The 21,880-nt window shown below is 37.7% G+C and overlaps 1 protein-coding gene across 1 annotated transcript in view; it reads left to right on the forward strand.

Annotated features, from left to right (window-relative positions):
- The first annotated feature begins 11,544 nt into the window (after positions 1–11,544).
- The window catches only part of LOC149155678 (non-canonical heme oxygenase HOZ, chloroplastic-like), a 208,552-nt gene continuing 198,216 nt past the window's right edge, over positions 11,545–21,880 (forward strand). The window contains exon 1 of the mRNA XM_089441040.1: positions 11,545–11,969. Coding sequence (XP_089297166.1) covers positions 11,700–11,969 — 270 coding nt within the window. The 5' untranslated portion in view covers positions 11,545–11,699. The remainder of the gene's footprint in view (positions 11,970–21,880) is intronic.

Consider the following 21,880-nt stretch of genomic DNA (forward strand, 5'->3'; position numbering starts at 1 on the left):
GATGACATTCAAAACCAGGCAAGGTTTGTTTGAATCGCTTGTTATGATTTTTGGTCTTTTCCATGCTCCTACAACTTTTACGCATATGAAGAAAGATGTGTTGAAGCCATTTCTAGATAGGATAGTCTATTTGGATGACATTTTCATTTTCATAAAATTTCATTATGAACATGTCATGTATGAGAAAAAAATACTTGATGTTGTATGTCAACAACATTTGTTTCTGAAGATGTCAAAGTATGTTGGATAAAAGTTCTTTGATGTACTTGAGCTGTGAAATTGGTTCTTCCAAGCATGTGCATTTTCCCAAAGGCTTTTTGGCACTCTGCGTGGGACGTGGAGAAGGTGAGCTAAAGTTAGACCTCTCCAAGATTGATTTCGTAACAATCTGTGGTGGTATTGACTCCATTCCTGCAGACACAGGTGAAAGAATCATACATCCCCATGAAGCCACAAATGACTTTCTTTGCTCGCAATTTATGTAGGCAGGCTCAAGATAGTCATTTGGATAAGAGGTTTTTTGGGAGAAACCCAATGTTGGAGGAGAAATTTTGTTAATTTTTCTTCTATTTTAGCTCATTTGCATTCGTTGGTAGTTGTGAAAAAGGTCTTCCAGTGGGGAGGCAAACAACGAGAGGCATTTGATGCTTTAAAATAGAAGATCAGTATAGTTTCTGTACTTGCACTTCTAGACTTGAGACAGTCATTTAAGTTTCGGGTTGTTATATGTGACTATGCCATGGATGCAGTCTATTTGCAATATGGTAAGCCCATTTCTTTTCATTCAGGAATTTTCAATGATAAAGTGTTTAAGTTGCAGTGGTAAAGGCACTTCCATTGGATGGGTTTTCTTCTACTATTCCACTCGATCAAAAGGTATAAGAAAGGTATAAGCGACAAGTTTGTTGATGTACTTTCTAGGCCTATAGTTGTATAACTACTTTCCGCAATCATCATTTTGTTTTACATGAAAGTTATGTTAAGAAAAATACATAATTTCAAGATGTATATTCAAGCTTGAGTCAAAGGAATCAAGTGGAGGAATTTTTTACCATTTGCATCATAATGTATTGTATCATCTTGGTAAGAAGGTTGTTTCTATTGATAGTAACATGGACAAGGCCAAAGAGTTCATTGAACGACTCCAAATGGTACATCAAACAGTCCAAGAACAACTTGAAAAGGTAAAAGGCAAGTACATAGAAAGGCATGACAAGGATCGTGGAGATCACAAGTTCAAATTTAGTGATTAATGGATCAAGATAGGAAAGGTGAGGGAATTGTACCCTCACCTGCTGGTCAATTGAAATTGATCTTTTGGGGTCCAAAAGACTTCTAGTGGGGAGGAGTGATCAGGTGCTCAAAATTAAGCTCAAACATCAAAGTGTCAAAATCTTGATAAACTTAGATTCAGATTGAAGAGCTCGTCATTCTGATTCCAACGGTGCGAACGACACTCAAATCTGAGCTCGTATGCAAAAGTTATAACAAGTCAAAGTTCAGGTTTGACTTGCTCACATGGTAGGATTGGATGATGTGGCAAGGTCCTTCAGCGAATGAGGAGGCACCAAGTGGCAAGCTGCCATTGGGCCCTGCAAATCGCAATCACAGGCAGGTCAACGTTAAAAATTGACCCCTGAGCAAGGAAGGGTTGTGATGCGATCATGCAGGCGAGAAGGCATTCAAGAATCGACCGGAGGTGTGATGCGATGGATTGCAATCACACATCGGTGAAGGGAGGTGTTACAGAATCGGCCCCCGATAGGTATTAGGTTGTGATCTAATCGAACATCTCACACAACACTATAAAATTGGCCCCGACAGGTTTGGATTGCGATGTGATATCGCAATCGCAAATAGCAACACGGTGCAAAGTCCCGCATATACAAGACCCCGATACTCCGCCAATTGCGAAAGGATCCCGAACGTGATACATTTATAAGCTCAAGTTAAGAGTTTCGTCGGGTCCGCGTAATCGCAATCGCATATCGCCCGCCTAGTTCACAATCCATAAGACCGCAAGACTCTGCCAATTGCGATTTGCGATGGACAGTCGGTGCCGATGGATTATGGCCCACCGCGCAACAAAATTCTTGCTCAGTTAGCGGATTTTTGAAGAGAAATTGTGGGTTCCTGTCAGATGTGGAGCAATTTGTGGAGCGAATAATGGGAAGACAAGGGGAAGTCATAACTTCTTTAATTTTCCATCAAATTGGATGCAAAAAGAGGCTAGATAACCATTTTTTAGTATGCTAAACTGATTGGAGCAGGTTTCAGAAGCATTTGAGCATTGTAAAGACATATTTTAACACTTTTGAGCATAATGGAGAGGCCCGAGCCATTGGAAGCTAGACCGAGGAGACGTAGCCCAGGAGGGGTGAACTCCTTTATCATGTGCTTGTTGTAATGTGTTTTTGATGATGTTTTGTATATGTTTATACTGTTGTTCAGTTTCTGGTTTATGTTAAATTTCTCATAAAATTAACATAAAAACTCTTCATTTTACTTGCAAAAATTGATGAATCCTTAAGCATAATGAAAGAATTTTGTTTATAACCTGAGGAATATCTTAGCACTGGAAACTAATATTCTAAATCAAATCACCTTCCTATGGTTTTTGAAGGGCGACATAACAGTTCTGAACATTCCCTGTGGTAGCAAACCTACAAGGACAAATCTCTAGTGACAAATTAGGTTGTGGAGGAATCAGGGAAGGTTTTGGCCTATAATTCCCAAGGTTTTTCGGATATGCATGGGAATGAATGAGTATGGAAGCTAAAACTACATAAAAAACCAAATGACTAGTCTAGTTAGACTGTCATTAGGCAAGCGAACTCTCTATCGGTCAAAATTAGTTTGTTAAGTTGATAAAATCCTTCCGTAAGTTGGTTAATTTGATTTATGGAATCAATATTGTTGCCTAGATATTGATTACTGTTGTAAGCATGAAAGTGGACAATTTATGTTGCATAGATAACTATTGTTGATATAACAAGTCTTAGTAGTAGTTGTAAATATCAGATAGATGTGAATAAATTGATGTGTACCGTCATCTGCATTATTGTATGATTTATATTATCTTTGCCTAAAGTTGAAGAGTGTTGTGCAAATTACTAGAGATTATCATATGATTTTACAACCATAAGGGTTAAAATTACCCTAGGACATTACAATGGTATCAAAGTTGTGCATCTTGCTAGCTTGTGAGCGCATGAGCCTTGAAGATATAAGTTATGTTATAGTTCGAAGAAAATGATTGTCCGTAGTATAGCTATGAAGGATAGGGGAGGTCAAGGAGAACAAGATCCTAGTGATCTCTTGAAAGTACTAATCCATAGACAACAGGAAATGACTAATTTTTTATTGCAAAGGAAACAACAGATAGCCCAAGGAAAATAACAAATGACACAACTTATTTAGGACATAAACAATCTAGGTAACAATGTTGCTAATGGTTTGAATGTTGGTAACAGGAATGGGGTTGAAGGGAGAAACAACCTTAATCCTAGCTCTTTTAATACTTTTGCACAATCTAATGCTAAGGAAATACCTCCAATGTCTATTGGTCAAAGAGGGGAGTCATCTCCTTTTGTTCAATATGGAGTATCTAGTTTGACCGTTAATAGGAAACCTGTGCAAGTAAGGGCACCATCTTTGTTGACTCCAAAGACAAATGGTATAGTGGGATAAGATTTTACTAAAAGTATCGAAACTAATGTACCTGAAGAGAGTGATGTGTTTGAAAACTCAGTTTCTTTGACCCCTGTTTATGAAGGTAAGACTCTAATGCAAGCCCGCTCAACTAATGTATTGTAAGATAGACATTAATGAGAAGAAAGTCATGCCAATATGGTATCACCTAACCTCTTATAGGATAGTGATGGCAATGAATTTTACTCTTCAAAATCTATTGAAGAATGCACATGCTTGCAACAACGTGAAGTCCCAACAACGCCTCCTTACGTTGGTCTTCAAGAGAGCTTAACATCTTACAAATTTTTCTAATGATATGGGTAAAGGGGTCTTTATATCTCTAGCTAGTGCAAATACTTCCAAAGTATATGTGAATCATTCATTGACTCTATGACACCATTCGATTTTTTTGTTAGACTAATCATTCTCCGCAAGAAAAGTGATAAGGCTATTGAACATGTTCTTGATGTACACATGCTTACATTTGATGCTTTCTCTGCTTCTGACTTCTTGAAATTCTTGCCAGTTAAGATAGAAGCATTTATTAGCTGTATTGTTGTAAGTGTTAATGGGAACAAAACTCTTGGTGAAAAGCAAAATTCCTTGAGATACTTGAAGACCGTAAACATCAACGTTGATGCAACCAAAATTTTAACCAATGGTCTAGTAATGACAATGCATGTTAACATGTCGAGGATAACAAAAGTTTATGCTTTGTGTGTGATGGGTTTGTTGATTTGACATGCAACTCTTATTGAAGATGAAATGGGGAGTACTAGAATAATATTAGTGCTATTTGGTGGTTCTCAAGATAAACAGGATAGGGTGAGAAGATTTTCCATGGCAGCCCTAGGAAAACTTTTGTTCTACATCTCCATTCAAAGTGAGAAATCTTTAGTACAAATTGTGTATGCAAAAGTGAAAACATAGAGGCACCCTCCTCTCATAACTATAAGGTACATGACAGTTGTAATTATGAGAGAAACAACCCTGACATACATTACAATCTTAATTTATCTCATAGACAAAAAGAGTAACCAATTGAACAATTTGCCAAGAGTGAAACTTAGGATGTTATATCACCTAAGAACTACAATGATAAATATCAAAAGTCTCTGAAGAATAAATCTCATGAAGTCAAGTTCAATTTTTCAGATAATAGCAGAGAATGTTTTGGCCTTGATGACTTGAGTGGCCCTCAAATAGAGGAAGATGGCAGCCAACAAAGTTATGAGAATGAAGATCAGGAAGGTGGAGAAACCAGAATCCTGGAAAAGAGTTTGAGCTCATTGGTTGTGGATAATAACATTGATATTTACTCTGTGTCCAATGATCAAGACCCTAAATTCTCTTCATGCTTTGATGATTCTGAGAAGTCATCATCATACAACTCAATTTTAGCTCATGTTTAGAGCTCCAATTTGTTAAATGGGACTTGTTCTATTCATTCTAACGATTCTACTCGTGCATCATCTATAAATTTGACATGTGATATTGAGTGGCCACCTCTAGCACTTGCATCGACAACACATATGCTTTACAAAAGTTCCGCATCAACTTTTACTAAATATGGGAGTTGGCCATATAGACATCAAAGTCTTTAGAAGGTAACAATCAAGAAATCAATGCCTAATGGTCCTGCTAATGAATCTGTTGGACCGACCTACAACATTGTTGACCACCAATGTTAATTTGAAATACATGACCCAATTGTAGAGGCACACGAAGAAAAATGTAGAGTTTTTATCGGTAGTAGAAGTATGATAGAGTTTAAATCACACAAGCCCATTTCAAGTGTGCCTCGTAAAAATGAATATTTTCAAATGAAGAAGTTAAGGCCATTTCATCCAAGTACTTTGATCAAATGGATTAAAAGGGTTGCACCAAGGAGTAGCATTGACTTGAGTCCACATGGAAATATATGAGAAAAGTCTCAATTGGAACATATGGAAGTCTCAGTACCAACTATAGGAAGTTCAGTTCATCAACCAACATCAAGTGTAATTGCAAGGTTGAAGTATACAATTCCACAACGATTTGTTCTTGCCACTGACAAAAGGGATTCCATAGGGGTGCAACTTGTCAAGGTAGCGGCTAGTGACATGAACCAACACATTGATGCAAGGGGCACCCCACACTCTTCAACTCCTACGAGGGGAAATATGTCAGTGAAAATGGATACACAAGTTGTTTGCAATCATTTGCTCTTTGAAAATTTGCATATACATGACCAAAAGATGGATCCACCCAAGCATACAAATCTAGGGGACGATACCCATTCCATTTTTTCCCCAACTACAAGTGCGAATTCAATAAGATATTCTAAGGGCTTGTTTGGCAATGCTCCTTCTGGGGCTATTTTTTGCTTTATATGCAAAGAGAGAGTTGGGAAGCGTAAAGAGTTTTTTTCATAATTAGAGGTAAAATTGAATGTAAAGGAAGTGGATAAAAATCAATTGCAAGTCAAAACAAGGGGGCTGCAAAAATATGAGATAAAGATGCTTAGAAAAATGTTGCCATTCAAAGCTCTCCCATGCCCTCATTCTATCATGAAGTAGCTCCACCAAAGGTCGAGTTGAACAAGATACCTCTTACCCGCCCAAAATCTCCCAAGTTAGGGTGGAGGACCTATGATGGTGTATATATTGAAAATGGCAAGAAACAAGGATGCAAGGAAAGTGATAAATCTTCATTCTTGAACACAAGGGGACAGATTTTGCAACAACCATACACACAATTTCTCAAGGACAAGTAATGTCAGGAAGAGGGGACTATAACGTCCCCTAATGATTAATTATCCACAGAAGGACGAAGTAGCCTATCCAACCCCATAGGTTATAGTCATTGATAAAGGGGAAAACTCAACTATCCAATGTTTTGGGAAACATTGGGTAAATTTTGTGATAGTTGGGGGGAAAAGCCTAAATTGGGGGTTGCACTTGCAACCCCTCACATTTGAGGAACCCCCACGAGGAAATTTATAAATAAAGGAGAGTTGGAATCACATTTTCATCATCGACTTGGAATTGAATTGTCTCTGTTTTCTTGAGCTTGAGGCTTGTTGGTAATTGAATTGATCTTAAATTACTTCATAAATTATCGACCAGGGCTTGTAAACTGATGAAGCGTATATGCACCATTTGCGCTAGGATTCTTTATTATGGGAGTAATTTTCAAATTGAATTAGGATGTTTTCATGCACATGTTTATCTAAGAATCACTCAAAGTAAAAATATTGTCACTCTTGCAGGAAAGGAAAGTATCACACTTACAGAAATAAAGCTAATCTGAAATGCAGAAATAAATAGAAAAATCAAATCTAAATCTTGTTCACACTGACATAAAATAAAGCTAATCTTAAAGTATAGAAATAAATATCGCACTATCAAAATCAAAATCTTCTTCACATTATCAGAAATAAAACCTTGAACTAATTGCAAATTCCAAATCAAATGATTCTACTTTCTGTCTATCAATCAAAATTTACATGTGCATAATAAATCCCTTTGATTATTTTCTTCATCCTTCACACAACGAGATTAAATTTATGAAAGAAATTCTATAGAAAGAATTGTACAACAAATTCTATTACGAAATCTATAACAAATTCTATCTTAATTGTTATTAATGTTCTTCTAAAAATCAAAGTTATAATCATTGTGATAACTTAATCCTATGAAACAAAAAACTTAACCAGAAATAAAAATGAAACCTTACAACTCCCAGGGGGCCCTCCCATGAGTGTAGGTATGTAGAGATCAACAAATATTAACCACACATTTATACGCACAACACAGTGGAATCAAGAGCTCAATTAATCGATTGCAAAGAGTTTTTAAAATAATAACCAGTCATGTGTATCATCGTGCTAAGAGGCAGGTTTTATAACCTCCTTTGTTAAACTGTTTGGAGATTTCTAAGCCTATCCTTCTCAACATAACATCTTAAAATAACATTGCTTAAATAAGATAATGATTCTTCATGATTTGCTATTGAAGAAGCAAATCATGAGGCAAAATATCAGCTTCAATCAACGATCTTCTTGCTCGCCTGATTTGTCTTCGGTCTTTTCCGCTGGGTTGACTTCCACGTTGACCTGCTCATACGGGCATCCTTATCACCTTGCCATATCATAGGAATAGGTGGATATCATTGTGCTAGTTGCTAACTACCTGTTCATATGCTTCATTCCTCAACTGATGTTTCAGAACCTGTAGATTCTTCAAGTAAGCTGTAGAATCAATTATTAGCTGCAAAATTGATGCAATTCGGTAGCTTGTGCAAATATTAAATCAAATAATAAAGAAACAATGAAACTATGAATAAAAGATGATTAAATACCTGTTTTTTCCAATAACCTTGCAAGTTGACACTTAATTGGAGTTATTATGGTAAAAAAGGAAGAGAATGGAGTTTAAGGAAGGTGTCAAAAAGGAACAATTTTGGTCTTCAACAAGGCTCTGAGGGTTTTAAGACCCCTTCTTCTTGATTAGTTTCGGTGGAGGTGATCCCACCCTAGCTAGTCGTGTCTAGTTTCGGTGGAGCTGATCCCACCCTAGCTAATCGTGTCTAGTTTCGGTGGAGCTGATCCCACCCTACCTATACACCTTTTTTCTTTTGTTTTGGCACAACATATTCTCCTGGAGTAGCTTGGTTTTTGGTCTGGCTAAAGCAAGGATGCTAACCTTTGTGATTTCATATTGGTCAAATGAATCTATTCAAGGGTAGAAAAAGTCATTCCTGTGGTCTCTCTTGGAGTAAAGGTCAACCCTAGAGTAATATTTAGCCACGAAACCCCTTGATTTAGAACACCGGGGCAATTATGGGAATATCTTGAAGCAATAAAGGTTGTCTCTTTGATGTCCTGGATGAGGGGAATCAAAACAACAAATGCCCCCTCATCTAGTTTATCTGACAAACAAAAGGAGATTTTTGTGTGGTTCGATTAGAGAAGAAATTGCTCAATCCACTAATCTCTTCATGAGGGAAACATTAAGCAACAACACACATCAAGCATAATGAAGGCTTTGGGGCATTTTTTGCAGTCAACTAACCCTCCTTAGGCTGTTAGGGTGGTAAAATAATATATTGAACCTCCCTAAGGTTGCTTAGGGTAACATATTAATCTATTAAACCTCCCCGAGGCTACAACACACCTTCCTATGGCTATTGAAGGGCGACAAACAATTCTGAACATTCCCTGTGCTAGCAGACCTGTGACGAAAAATATCTAGTGACAGTTTAGGTTGTGAAGGAGTATGGGGAAGGCAACGACCTATAATTCCCAAGGGATGTTGGATACACATGGGACTGAATGAGCCTGGAAGGTAGAACTAGGTAAACAACCAAACGATTGGTCCAATTAGAGTGTCATTAGGCAGTCAAACTCTCTGCTAGCTCAAATAAGCTTGTTAAGTTCATCAAATCCTTCTATAAGTTGGTTAATTTGATTTGTGGAATCAATATTGTTGCTTAGATATTGATTGGTGCTCTAAGAACGAAAGTGGACAATTTAAATTGCATAGATAACTACTCTTGATACAACAAGTCTTAGTAGCCTTTGTAAATATCATATAGATGTGAATAGCTTGATGTGTATTGTCATCTGCATTATTGTATGATTTATATTATCTTTGCCTAAAGTTGAAGAGTGTTGTACAAATCTGTAGAGATTAGCGTATGATTTTACGACCATAAGGGTAAAAATTACCCTCGGACATTACACTAAATGTAAGAAATTTTTTCCCATCACATAGAAAAAACTAGTTTAATGTTCCCAATCTCAGTGAGTGGTAGATATGAAGCACAAACAACATGACTAGCGAGGGCTAAAATATATAATATAGAGTAGAGAATCAAGAAACCAACTTGCAAGTTTGAAGTCGAACCAAGGGTGTTGAGCATGAGACCATCACCAACACTACATCCGGGTACCCTATTGTCTTCCACTAACCCTTTGTCTACAATTAGAGAGGACTAAAAGAACTAAAGTCCCCATTTCTTCCATGATGGCACATGATATCATCATGCTAACAAAATTATGCCAACAACTATAAGATGGACATGCTTGCTCAACATTGATAGCCCTTGACCACCTTTTCCTTTGTAACCTCATACCTCACACACATGCTTATATTTAGAGCCAACTACTTAGGGCACATGGGGATGGTCCTTGTCATAGTAAATGACACCATATGTCTAGGTAAAATTCAATGAGCAATTGGTTAATAAGAAATAGACTAATAAGATAATAAATTTTATTTTATTTTATTTGTTATTTTTTTTTAATTAAAACTTTTACTTGAGCCTAATTATTATTTTATTTCTCTTTGTAAATTAAATATTAGTAGGGAAACTCACATGTTATTAACTTCATTATTTATTTAGGGCGTGGTGTAACTAATGGATGAAATGACTTTTTGGTGGAATCCGACAATACAATTTTTAGTAAGATTGTGGTTTTTTATTGCTTAGAATGCACTTTTAAATTCATAAATGGATTCAATGCCCTGAAAAACCCTTGAGGAACTCCATCTTTGTAAATTAAATAACTTCAACTTATGATTTTTAAAAATCTTTACATGATTTTGTACAAAATTGTTTAGAAATAGAGTTCAAAAAAAATATATTTAATGTATTAGTTAGACTATGCCTTTCTTTGGCTTGTTAATTTGCGAGTGACGCTCACTAAGTTCAAATTATTAACTTCATTAACAAAAAGCTTGCATAGATGCCAATATTTTTTGGAGAGCCAAAATTCTTATTGCTCAGTTAAGGACTAATTCTCATCAACTCCGTTGTGAAACATGGCCCTGGAAAAGGTCAAAAGAAGTGTCCGAGGAAAGAATATGTATTTTTTATTCTTGGGGAAAAATGGAAACAAAAAACATTTCATTTTAGAATGCGAGGCCTTCAAAGACTACACGGAAAGTTATGCAGATATTCTGACAACTAGCTCTTGGGATAATCCATTTAATTAGGGGTTTGTTGAGAAGCTAGGAACATTTATTGTGAGGTTTTAGGAAAATGACTAAATACATCAACCAGATGAAGAAGCAATCTGTCCCGTGGACATTAAAATATTTTTTTTTTCTTTCTTTCTTTATTAAATCATAACTTTATTAACATTTAAAAATTAATACTTAAAAATGATTATAATTTTATATTAATATAAACAATTATATATTAAAAAATGATCTTTAACTTATATTAAAATATAAACTTTTCACTCAAATTTTAATTTAAAAAATTATATTTAATTTTTTTTGTGAAAGAAATATTTGACAACCTATCAATACATTACTTTTTATTGATTTATCTATAAATTATGATTTATGAAACTTTTTATTGATTTATCTTTAAATTATGATTTATGAAAATGGAAATAATAGGAAAATGAAAATAATGAAAATAAAAAAATTAAATAAAAACAAATAAATCTAAAACAAAAAAATTAATAAGCTCATCATAAAAACCTCAACCGATCACTTTACAAATAAATAAATTTAAATAATAATAAAAAATAAAGAAAATTGAATTCTTAATATTAAACTATAAATAATCAGCACAAATTTTTGATAAAAGCAAACTAAAACCCCAATTTAAAAAAAAAAACCTAATACCCCAATCAAAACTAAATAAGTAATACCATTTCTACCCAAGTATAATAAATAACCCGAAAATTAAAATTAAAAAGTTCAGATTCGGATATGATATTGAACGAAAGATGTCGGGAAAAAACTTAATAAGGAAAAAATGTTTCGACGACCACACAAAATTTAATATTTAAAAAAGACAAAAAACAATTACAAGATTCCATTGGTTGTTTGGGTGTTTTTTTACCAGACATCTCACCATCTTTGCGCGGTTAACGATAATGGGATTGGAAATTATATTGGAAATTGAATATTGATAATGAGATTGAAGATGGTATTTTACGAGACACCTTACCATTTTTGCGTGATTGCTAGGACAGAATCAGGGCTGCCTGTTGACTCCAGCAATCCATGCAAACGGTGATGCAGAAATACACGATGGGTCTCCGGGTTCTTCCCCCAACCACCACAATAAATGCCTTTACCAACTCTCATCACCTCCTTCGCCTGTTCAACGACACTCCGTGCATTAGCAGATCGGTGGGCAATTCCACTGCAAGGCAATTCGATTTCACTCCCCTTTGCCTTCAACAGCCACTTCGGATCAAGGAAAAGCCTGTTCGTAAGTTGTCCGGATCGAGTCGTTCCCTGGTCATGGCTTCCGTGTCTCAAGCTCCTCAGGTATGTTATTCCATGGACGTTCAATTTTTCTTCTTTCAGGAGATATTCCACAAATTTGAACACAAGTATTAAAATAGATCATAACCATAATACATTACATGTTATCCAATCGTATTACAAGGGTTCGATTGTCAATAAGAGCTCACTGCCCTATACAATAAGAAAGAGTTTTTTTTTTCAGAAAGAAAAAGCTGAAATGTATTATATTGAGTCTGTATAACAGTTCCAGATGGTACATATTATGCAAATTAGAGACATAGGACAAAAACCAGAGGAGAGTTTCTTCTGAGTAGATTGCCAGATTGCCAAAACTCGAAGATACACAGATGCAAGGACACCTCCAGCGCCAACTGGGAAAGAAATCAGAGATAGAAAAAGCCATACATAATCCGACAGATACCAGGAAAATCAAAAAGGAGAAACCAGAAACAGATCATAAGGACAGATAGAAAGAAAGCTAAAAACCTGGAATGCAGAAGTCCTGAATGGAAAAGGACTCCTCGCCAGCTGAAACCTTCAAGGACCATGAACCTGAGCCGAGGAGAAGGCCCTCCTTTGACAAGCAATCCGCTTTCTGGTTCTGGGCTCTGTAGACGTGCTGAATGGAACTCCCTCCCATAAGACCCCAAAAAAACATAATTCTATCCATCCAGCATGCGAGGTGAGGGCACCTGATGAGGCTTTTACCATTGACATGATCGACCATAGATTTTGAGTCCCCGAAGATTGAGATAGAATGGATGTCAAAAAAAATACAGAAAGCGAGAAGACCCGCGAGGGCCTTCGCCTCTGCCAAGCTGTTTGTTCCCTTACCTGTGTTCCAGGATAGGCTATAATGTAGATCGTCATCCATAATAATGACCACCCCACAGCCGCATGAATTTTGTTGGGCAGCTCCGTCAAAGAAGGCCCTCGGGGTCCTGAGAAAAGAATCTGCCAGCCCACTTCTGTTGACAGTTTTCAATTTTGGAAACTTTTTGGGGACAGAGTCATATATGAGAATTATGTGATGTAATATATCCATGAGAGGCTCCTTTGCTTCATTGAAAATTTTATTGTTCCTCCACCTCCAGGCACACCATAAAGCAATTATAATGATCGATCTCCATGATTCTCTTTGCCTACTCCACCAATCAAATGCAGCGGGAGTAGAAGCATGAGATAGAAGAGGGAAACCATATAGAAATGCCAGATCCCGCCATATTTGCTGAATAGAGTTGCATTGGAAGAACATGTGAAGATTGGATTCCTCTTCTAATTCACACATTTGGCACCTACTCGGCCCATGCCACTTTCTTTTCCTCAAATTCTCCCAGGACAGATTTTTATTATAAAACACCAGCCATGAGAAGTATATGAATTTGGGTGCGCAACCTGATTTCCAAAACGCTGATGGGAAAGTGGGATAAGAGAGCATAGACTTTGAACCAATCATATCAGTATAAATATCCTTTACGCATACCTGAAAATTTGCATTTGTCAGATTCCAGACCAAAAAGTCCTGTGGCATGGACCTGAGAAACCCGCAGCTTCTCAGAACGTTCCTGACCGAGTCCCATTGGCTCAACAACGACTCCGGCAAACCAAGATCAGCAGCCGATTTCCATATAGGGAGGGGGCCTTGCCAACCTGCAATCAACTTATCCCACGTGAAGAAGCCTTTGCCATGGAGGAAAAATAGAATCCTATCGGGAATTGATATGATCTCACGCCCGCTCATGATGGGATCAATTCCGATGAGGATTCTATTGCCGGACTGAAAGCACCATTTCAGGTTCCTTAAAAAATACTTCTCTATTTTGCGGAAACTGAGCCAGATGGCAGAGCCGCACTTAGCCCCAATCCTTCCTAAACGAAACCAGTATTCCATTCCTTTTCCTCTCATGTATTTCATCTTAATGGTATAGCTCCAAGGTCCTTCCCCGTAGATACCCCTCCACAAGGATTTGCACAGGAGTGCCTTCCCGAAGGTCCTCAAATCCAATAAACCCCAACCACCAGAAGACTTTGGTCTAGAAATCTTCTCCAAAGAGGCGAGATGATATTTTCCTTGAGCTGAATTGCCACCCCAAATGAAATTTGCAGTGATCTTGTTCATTTTTTGAATGATGCTTGCCGGGAGGAAGAAAATGTGAGCCCAATAAATAGAAAGTACAAAAGTACTGCTCGAGTTAGGACGATTCTTCCAGCCAGAGATAGACATTTATATTCCCAGACGGATATCTTTTTATAATATCTATCAATAAGCCATTTCCAATCATCTTTAGAATAACCCTTTGCCTTTAGGTGAAAACCCAAATATTTTACTCCATCCTTAATAGACCTTATACCGACTCCAAACAACTCGGAAATCCATTCCACTAATTCCATATTGGCGTCGTTGTGGTATAGAATGGATTTGGACTTGTTTATTTGTAAGCCAGTGGCCCTTTGAAACCTGTATAGAATGTCGTTTAGACATCTCCACGTAATCCTGCACAACATTGCAAAAATAAGCACATCATCAACAAATAAATTGTGTGAAACGAAATTGTTCCTGCATATCTTCACGGGCCTGCAAGTGTTCTCTGAAACAGCCTTATTGATATGAAGGCTCAAAGAGTTCATTGCTAGGATGAACAGCAGCGGCGATAAAGGGCATCCTTGCCGCAGCCCCCTTTCTGCTGAGAAAAAAGGGGAAGGGATCCCGTTAATAATGACCGCATAATTCACGTTCTCAATGCATGCCATAATCCAATTAATGACATTTGATTTCAGACCAATCTTTGCTAATAAACACCTGATAAAACCCCAATCTAAACAGTCAAAAGCTCTTTGCAAATCTATTTTCAGAATGGCCGCTTCAGATCGATTAGAGAGCATGGAGAACAGGCTTTCCTGAGTGTTGGCGACTGCATCCATTATATTCCTACCCTTCAAAAAAGCATGCTGGTCCCTTGATAATGAACCGGCCAATGTCGCTTTGATCCTCTCTGCTATAATTTTTGTGATAATTTTGAAAGTAATGTTGCACAAGGAGATCGGCCTGAAGTCTTTAAAGGTGTCCGCTTCCAGTTTCTTTGGGATGAGGGCTATCTGCGTGGATGAAGTAATGTGATGGATGCTGCCTGAGATTCTTGCTGCCTCAACCATCCTCAAGAGATCTAGTTTGATGATGTCAAAAAAGTGGATGAAAAATTCTATTGTCCAGCCATCCGGACCAGGGCATTTATCCTTCTTAAAAGCCTTCATAACTCCTAAAAGTTCCTCCTCTGTTATGGGCTGGAACAACTCTTCATTTTTTTCATCATCAAACATTTGGGGGACCAGATCAATACCCCATAGAATATCCTGAAAGCTGCAATTCTCTCTTCTTTTGTATTGATCTTTAAAATGTCTCACTGCCTCCTTTGAAATTTCTTGGTGAGAGAAGAGAAAACCTCCCTGACCATCACTAATTTTCCATATAGTGTTCCTCTCCCGCCTGGCATTTGCATACCTGTGAAAAAATTTGGTGTTCCTATCACCTTCTTTGAGCCATATCGCCCTACTCTTTAGCCTCCATAAGGCTTCCTCCTCCTTTAGAATATTCTGTTTTTTCCTTTCAAGCTCATTTAGTCGGCATTTCAAACTGAAGGGGAGAGAGTTGGCTTTCAATAACTTAGAGATATCGTCCAACTCCTTTTGTATTTCTTGAAGAGCCAATCTGTCCGATTGTCTTTTTTTGTGTTGCCATGCCTTTACCACTTTTCTCAATGAGGACATCTTATCTCTAAAAGTCATAAAAGGAGGAACCAAGCAGTTAGCGGATAATTCCTTCCAGACTTTTGATATTTCTAACTCGAACGCAGGGTCCTCTAGGCAAGATCTGTTGAACTTAAAGGGGTACCCACTCCTGAACCCCTTTTCCTTCCAGCAGAGAGATATTGGCCTATGGTCGGAGATGAACGCATTTTCAATGGTTGAGAAAGGCATTCCCATTTTATCAATGATGCTGACATGGACAATAAACCGGTCTATCCTTTTTGCAATATAGGCTTCTTCTATTCTTCCATTATTCCACGTAGGCATCATTTTGGTTGGAACAACATCTACAAGATTCCTGTGAAGAAATTCATACTTGATTCTATCAGAGAGCGGATCTCTCTTTCTGCACTTCTCCCATCGTTCTTCCGGACTTAAAGTAATATTAAGATCACCTCTTACAGAGCGTATGCCGAGTGTAGAGCAGCAGTAAACCTCCAGCGAGACCAAAACCAGAACCACGATGCCGGAGATGAGAGAGAAAAGGAATGTTGAGAAAGCGAGCAGAAGGGACGTCCCTGCGCCAGAGCGCGCAGGGGAAGAGGAAAGCTGGCCAAACTTTCACACTACTTGAAGAGACTGAAACTTATAGCTGCTGCCAGGGAACGAGGCTTGATAGTGGAAGAGTTAACGTGTCATTCTATCGGATGGCATGGAGGAGGAGAGCCATATACTGGCAGGTGGCGAGCACAAAGAGCTTGAGACGTGCATGAGCTATCAGCGGAGTTCCGGAATAAAAACGTGTAGGTTGAGATCATGAGTTATCCATGCATTGGCTCCCTGCGTTCCCCCTTTGCACTGATTGGAGACGAGTGTATGAAGGCCATGGCGAATGCAGTCTGGTTGGACGCTTTCAGCTTGCCGCTCCACCCCACGAGAATTGAAATTAAAATTTTATTAATCACCAAATTGGGCTAAACGGTTCTCAAGAATATAAGGACGAGAATCTAAATCGAAATTGAAATTTTATTAATCACCTCAATGAGACTTGAGAATATAACACCTACTGACAGTCAATAAAGGGTATTTCCAGCAAAGGGAATAGTAAAGGGCAAGTTAATTCTAAATCTTATCTTTTATTACCGGATACATTCCCAAAGACATCATCAAGCAGTGCATTGGTTCCCTCAATCTATTCTCCATAAGACATCATTAACCAGTGCATTGCTTCCATCATGATAATTGACGACTCGGATCAGGAGCCATGCTCTTCTTCTTTCTCTCATCAGTTAATTTCTAACTCCAGCACGCCCTGACATAAGCATTGTAGCTTGACAAGGATTTATTTTTGGTTTTATGTCTACACTATCTCTAGTGTTTTCATTGGCTAGTTAGTTTTTCTTCAACTTTTAGTAGAGGAGTGATATGAGTTGCTTTCACACTGCCATTGTGGTCTCATTGGCTGTACTTTTGAGTTCCACTGAACAACTTTGTGGTAACTCGTTGAACTGTTAATAAAATTATCCCGTCTTATCTTATTATTCTCTCTGCTGCTTCTTTGGTAGCCGGGCTTTTGAATAAGGCCTTTGTAAATTTGTCCCCAAATTTGAGCCAATAGAGCGAAATGTGAGTTTGCACCCCTTGGGCCTTATGAATTTCCTCGATTTTCAAGAAGTCTCTCATCTTGGCTGCCTTGGCCTGGGTCTGCTCATCTCAAGGAGTAAATTGCAACTGCTGAGATAGTTGTTCAAGCTCCTCTTTTACTGCCTTGTGCTGCATTTGCCTAACATCGATGATCTACTTCGCGTAGCTCTGCAGAAAAACAGCAACCCAACTGAAAGTTTCATCCCACCATGTTATTCAAACCTTGGGCCCTCTTTGCCGCGGCATACGGTTCCATATCCACTTAATAGCTTCAATATATGGTGGCTGTTTCAAGTGAAATCTATTGAGCATGAACTTGGTATTTTTCATTTTTTTTGTTACTCCCCATAAAATAGAAAAAACAATGGACTAATGGTTAGAGAGGGTGAGCTTTCTCTGAACTTGAGTAAGCGTCCTCCCATTGCAATCAAAGAAAAATAAATTTTCCTCTCAGCAAGCATGGCTCAAACAAGTCATTTCAAAACTGTTTTGCTACCATTTTGAAAGTAAGACCAAGTGAACCAAAGCTAGGTTTTGACGATGGAATTTGTAAGCATCAAATAGTCTTACTCCAGCCTTCATGCCATCCCAGGCCAATTTCCCCTTGGTGACATTCTAACATGGAGTATATGTGCTATGTCTTCTTGCATCTTGTTGGCAGTAATTTTTACCTCTTAATAGTGTTGAATTTTGTAGGTATGGCCGGTCTTCATAATTCATATTTTAGCCCTTGAAAAATATATATAATGAAAAATGTAAGACATATTCTTTGTCATTTTCAAAAGAAAATTTTGAATTTTTAAAAATTAAATTTTTGGCTCCAAATGACAAGTCGGCCTGATCCCTTTAGTGACACCAATTCGGGCTACTTGGATGACCATTGAAAGTCATTTCGTTCTTCTACTCAAGCAAGAAATTCGGACCATTTGAGGCAGGATATAAGACAAATTTGAGGCAGAGAATAAGACGAATTGGAGGCAGAAAATAAGATGAATCCGAGGCAAGGTATTGGACGAATCTGAGGCAGAGTAAGGACAAATTGAAGGAAGAGTTTCTGGGCATACCAAAGCAGTAGGACCGAGATTCTTGGATGCAGAAGTAGGCCAAATTTCAGCCCTAGCATATCAGCCAGGCAGAATTGTTTGGGCAGCAGATTGGCTTGTTTAGAGGGCAGTTTGATCAGGGCTATGTTACTAGTCAGTTTGACTTGAAGAATTAGATGTATCTCTGTTGAATTAAATAATTTCTCTAAGGACAGGGGTGCTGGGTTTTGCCCCATGTGGGTTTTCCCAGGGTAAAATTCTTGTGTCTCTTGTTTGGCTTTTGCTTTATGATCATACTGGCATCCTTTTTTTCTGCGGTTGAGATTTTCTGTGTAATTGCTTTATGATAAATGTGAATGCAAGAAAGATTAATATGAAAAAACATAAGAAGTAATTATCAGATTAGGAGATCCTATGAAAAATCAACAAACAACTGACATAATTTTCAAAAAACAGTTGCAAAAATCAGCAAACATATAAGTGAATCTTGTTGAGAAATCTAGGGGTAGCTAGATAGATGATCTCTCTTTTCTTGATATCTGTTTGTGATGTCTTTTTACTTATTAAATTATTCTTCAACTTGATTATTATTGCGTTCTCTTCATCAAACAACTACCAAACCATAAAGAACAATAACACAAAGGACACAAGATATAGGTGATCAGCCAGGGCCAAAACCTCTCCACTCTGAGAGGAAAACCCACAAGAATTTTTCTTCTTATAGAATCTTCAATTGACGAATTCCAAGACCTAGACCCTTGACCAAGACTCCTCCAAGACCAAGTCAACCTTGCCTCTTTTTGCCAAGTCAAATTAGCTACTTCTTTCTTGTCTTCAATTTTGGCCCTGCAACACCTTGACTGCAACTTTGACCTCTCTTTCTGCAACTTTTTCAATCTTGCTTCAGAAACTCTAGGCCATACTTATGAGATGCTAAAGGCAAAATTAAGTGGTTTCTCTCCTTCGCTTGTCTTGGACTCTTCTCCTTGTGAATTCGGCTAGCAGAATGATCCTTTCTTAGGCTATATCTCGACTTCTTTCAATGTCTGCAATACCTTACTGCAGAAACCCTAGTTGTAGTCACACGTGTGAGGTGAATGGCCCAAAAACTATCCTTAAAGACTTCGATCTTCTCCTTCCTTTTACTCGCTGCTCAAGAGGCTTCCTTTCTTCCTTATTCACACTTCTTTCCTTGACTTGTATGCTTGGTTGATACACTCTTGAATGAGGCCGAGTCCTCATATATATAGGCTCCTCACCCATGCTAGTAGGCCGACTTGATATCATTCCTAGGCCGACATGTCCTCTTGATAGGCCGACTTGCTTCTTTTGGAGGCCGATTTAATTGAAGCACATAGACAAGGTCTTGGAGGGTCTTTTGACTCTAACTTTGACTCAAATAATTTTCTTTACAATATGTAACATGCCCAAGAAGGGTCTTTCATACATGACAATGACTCTCTTGACTTGTAGACTCAATGACAAGCCCTAGAAGCTCTCAATCGGAGCTTGACCTATAAAATAAATTTCCTTGAGCATGAAACCCATGTCTCAAGAATAACAACAATAATAAATTTATTTTCTCTTTACATAAAATAAAATCATAATTACATATGTCATTATGAAGACCAAACCTAGTTACATATTTCAGCAAATCTGCTCTCTTTGTCACTGACAAATCCTCTTCGCCATTTGGCCTGGTGCTTGCAACCTCAAGGGTGTGTTCCTAATGATTGTACCTGGTGTTCTAACCTATAAATCTACAATAGATGACTGAAAAAACAACAAGTTTACAGCTGTTTGACCAGCAAGTTGGTGGCCAAATTAGTGTGTACAAATCCTTAAGTCTAAAGTGTGGAACAGTCCTTCATAAATCAGCCGTTTATATGGAAAAATTAGTGTAAGAAGAAAGTGTATTTAAGTGGCTAATTACCCAAATAAATAGCTGAAAAATCTTAGTAATTTGTACAAGATAAAATTGAATCAAACAAACTAGAGTGAGTGGATCAAAATTGAATTTTATTCCGCAATAGCGAAAAGGTTGGCTTCACCAAGATTACTTTGACAAAACTTGAGACAATGATACCTGAACACAAAGTACCAAGAGTTAGAAAATGTTAATTTGGTAGTTCAGGGACAAATTCCCTCCTTTGGACAGCCTTCTTCATCCAGATAAGACCCTCTTTCCCCTTGGAAGAATTTAATTTGGTCAAGGAAAATTATTATTTTTAAATTTTTAATGGAAAACCCACAAGTACACAAAAGTATAGGTCGGCCTAAAGGACAAGTTGGGTCTCCAAAGTCACATATAAAATCAAGGTCACCTCATTTAGACATCACATCAACACATCTCTTCTTCTCTCTCCTCTCTTGATTGGTTCATACAGGTCTGCAATGAAGGAGTCCGAGCTCACACGTGTGAAGGGAAGGAGGCTGATCTGATTTTTTGCGTTGACTTTTTGTTTGGGCAGTCGTTGACCACCTTTGACTTGGTTAGACTTGCAAAATTTCGATTTTTTGAGGTCGAATTTCTTTGTGAAGGAACCAAATTATTTTGGGCACTTTGACTTGGGTTGACCACAGGGTTGACTGAAGTTTGACCGAAGATTTCTCTCTCCTTTGACTGAGTCTTTTTGGGACTGTTTTGGTTGAAGTTTGACCACCAAAGGAGGCTGAATTGTTTGACTATTGACTGAGCTGATTTGGAGCTTATTTGACTGCTGAATGTTCACGGGTTAGGGCATCTTTGACTGCTGTTGACTTTGACAAAAAATTGCAGACTTTGACTTTGGATCAGATTTGACTTTTGGGCTCATCTCTTATTGGATATTGGTTAGTTGAATTGGATAGTCAAAGCTGTTGACCTTTGACTCATTATTGATGATTTGGAACATTGTATCTTTTTGCTGAACATTTGATGACAATCTAATAGAAGAAGAATTTGTAAGGGTTTCCCCCCTTGTGGCGTTTTCCCCTGGTTTTTGACCAAATCTTGTGTTTCTCTTGTCTCATGTTCTTGGCTGTTTTCTATTGCATTTGAATTACTATTCCATCTACAATTGCTCATTGTTACTGGAAGATTAAATTTATTTAAAAGTGATTGCTAATTGAAGAAAGAATTGGCCTAAGTGATTGTACTAGCATAGAATAGTAGAAAATTAACAGAAAAGAGAGAGAGAATAATAATGGAGAGAAAAAACTATGGTTGCTTGATCTTGTTCAAGACAATTCGACTTCAAAGGACGACCTTCCACTCCTTTAAATAATAATTTCCTTCACGAATTCAACCCAAGATTAGGAGAGGTTGAATGGCTACTATTGAGCCTTAGTTCTCTTAAGTGGAGAAAAAATTGAGTTAACTGATCTCCTCGGAGTTAACATGAGACAAAAATCACTTTCTGATAATTTTGGCAATTTAAACATGAGTATTTTTTACCAGTTTGTTCTAGTTTTTCTCTAGAAATTCGAGCCACCTTAATTTAGTAGTTGCCTTAGCCATAA

Source organism: Pinus tabuliformis, chromosome 9, assembly GCF_031772625.1.
Source record: "Pinus tabuliformis cultivar Carrire ecotype Pingquan chromosome 9, CPIR1, whole genome shotgun sequence".
NCBI lineage: Eukaryota > Viridiplantae > Streptophyta > Pinopsida > Pinales > Pinaceae > Pinus > Pinus tabuliformis.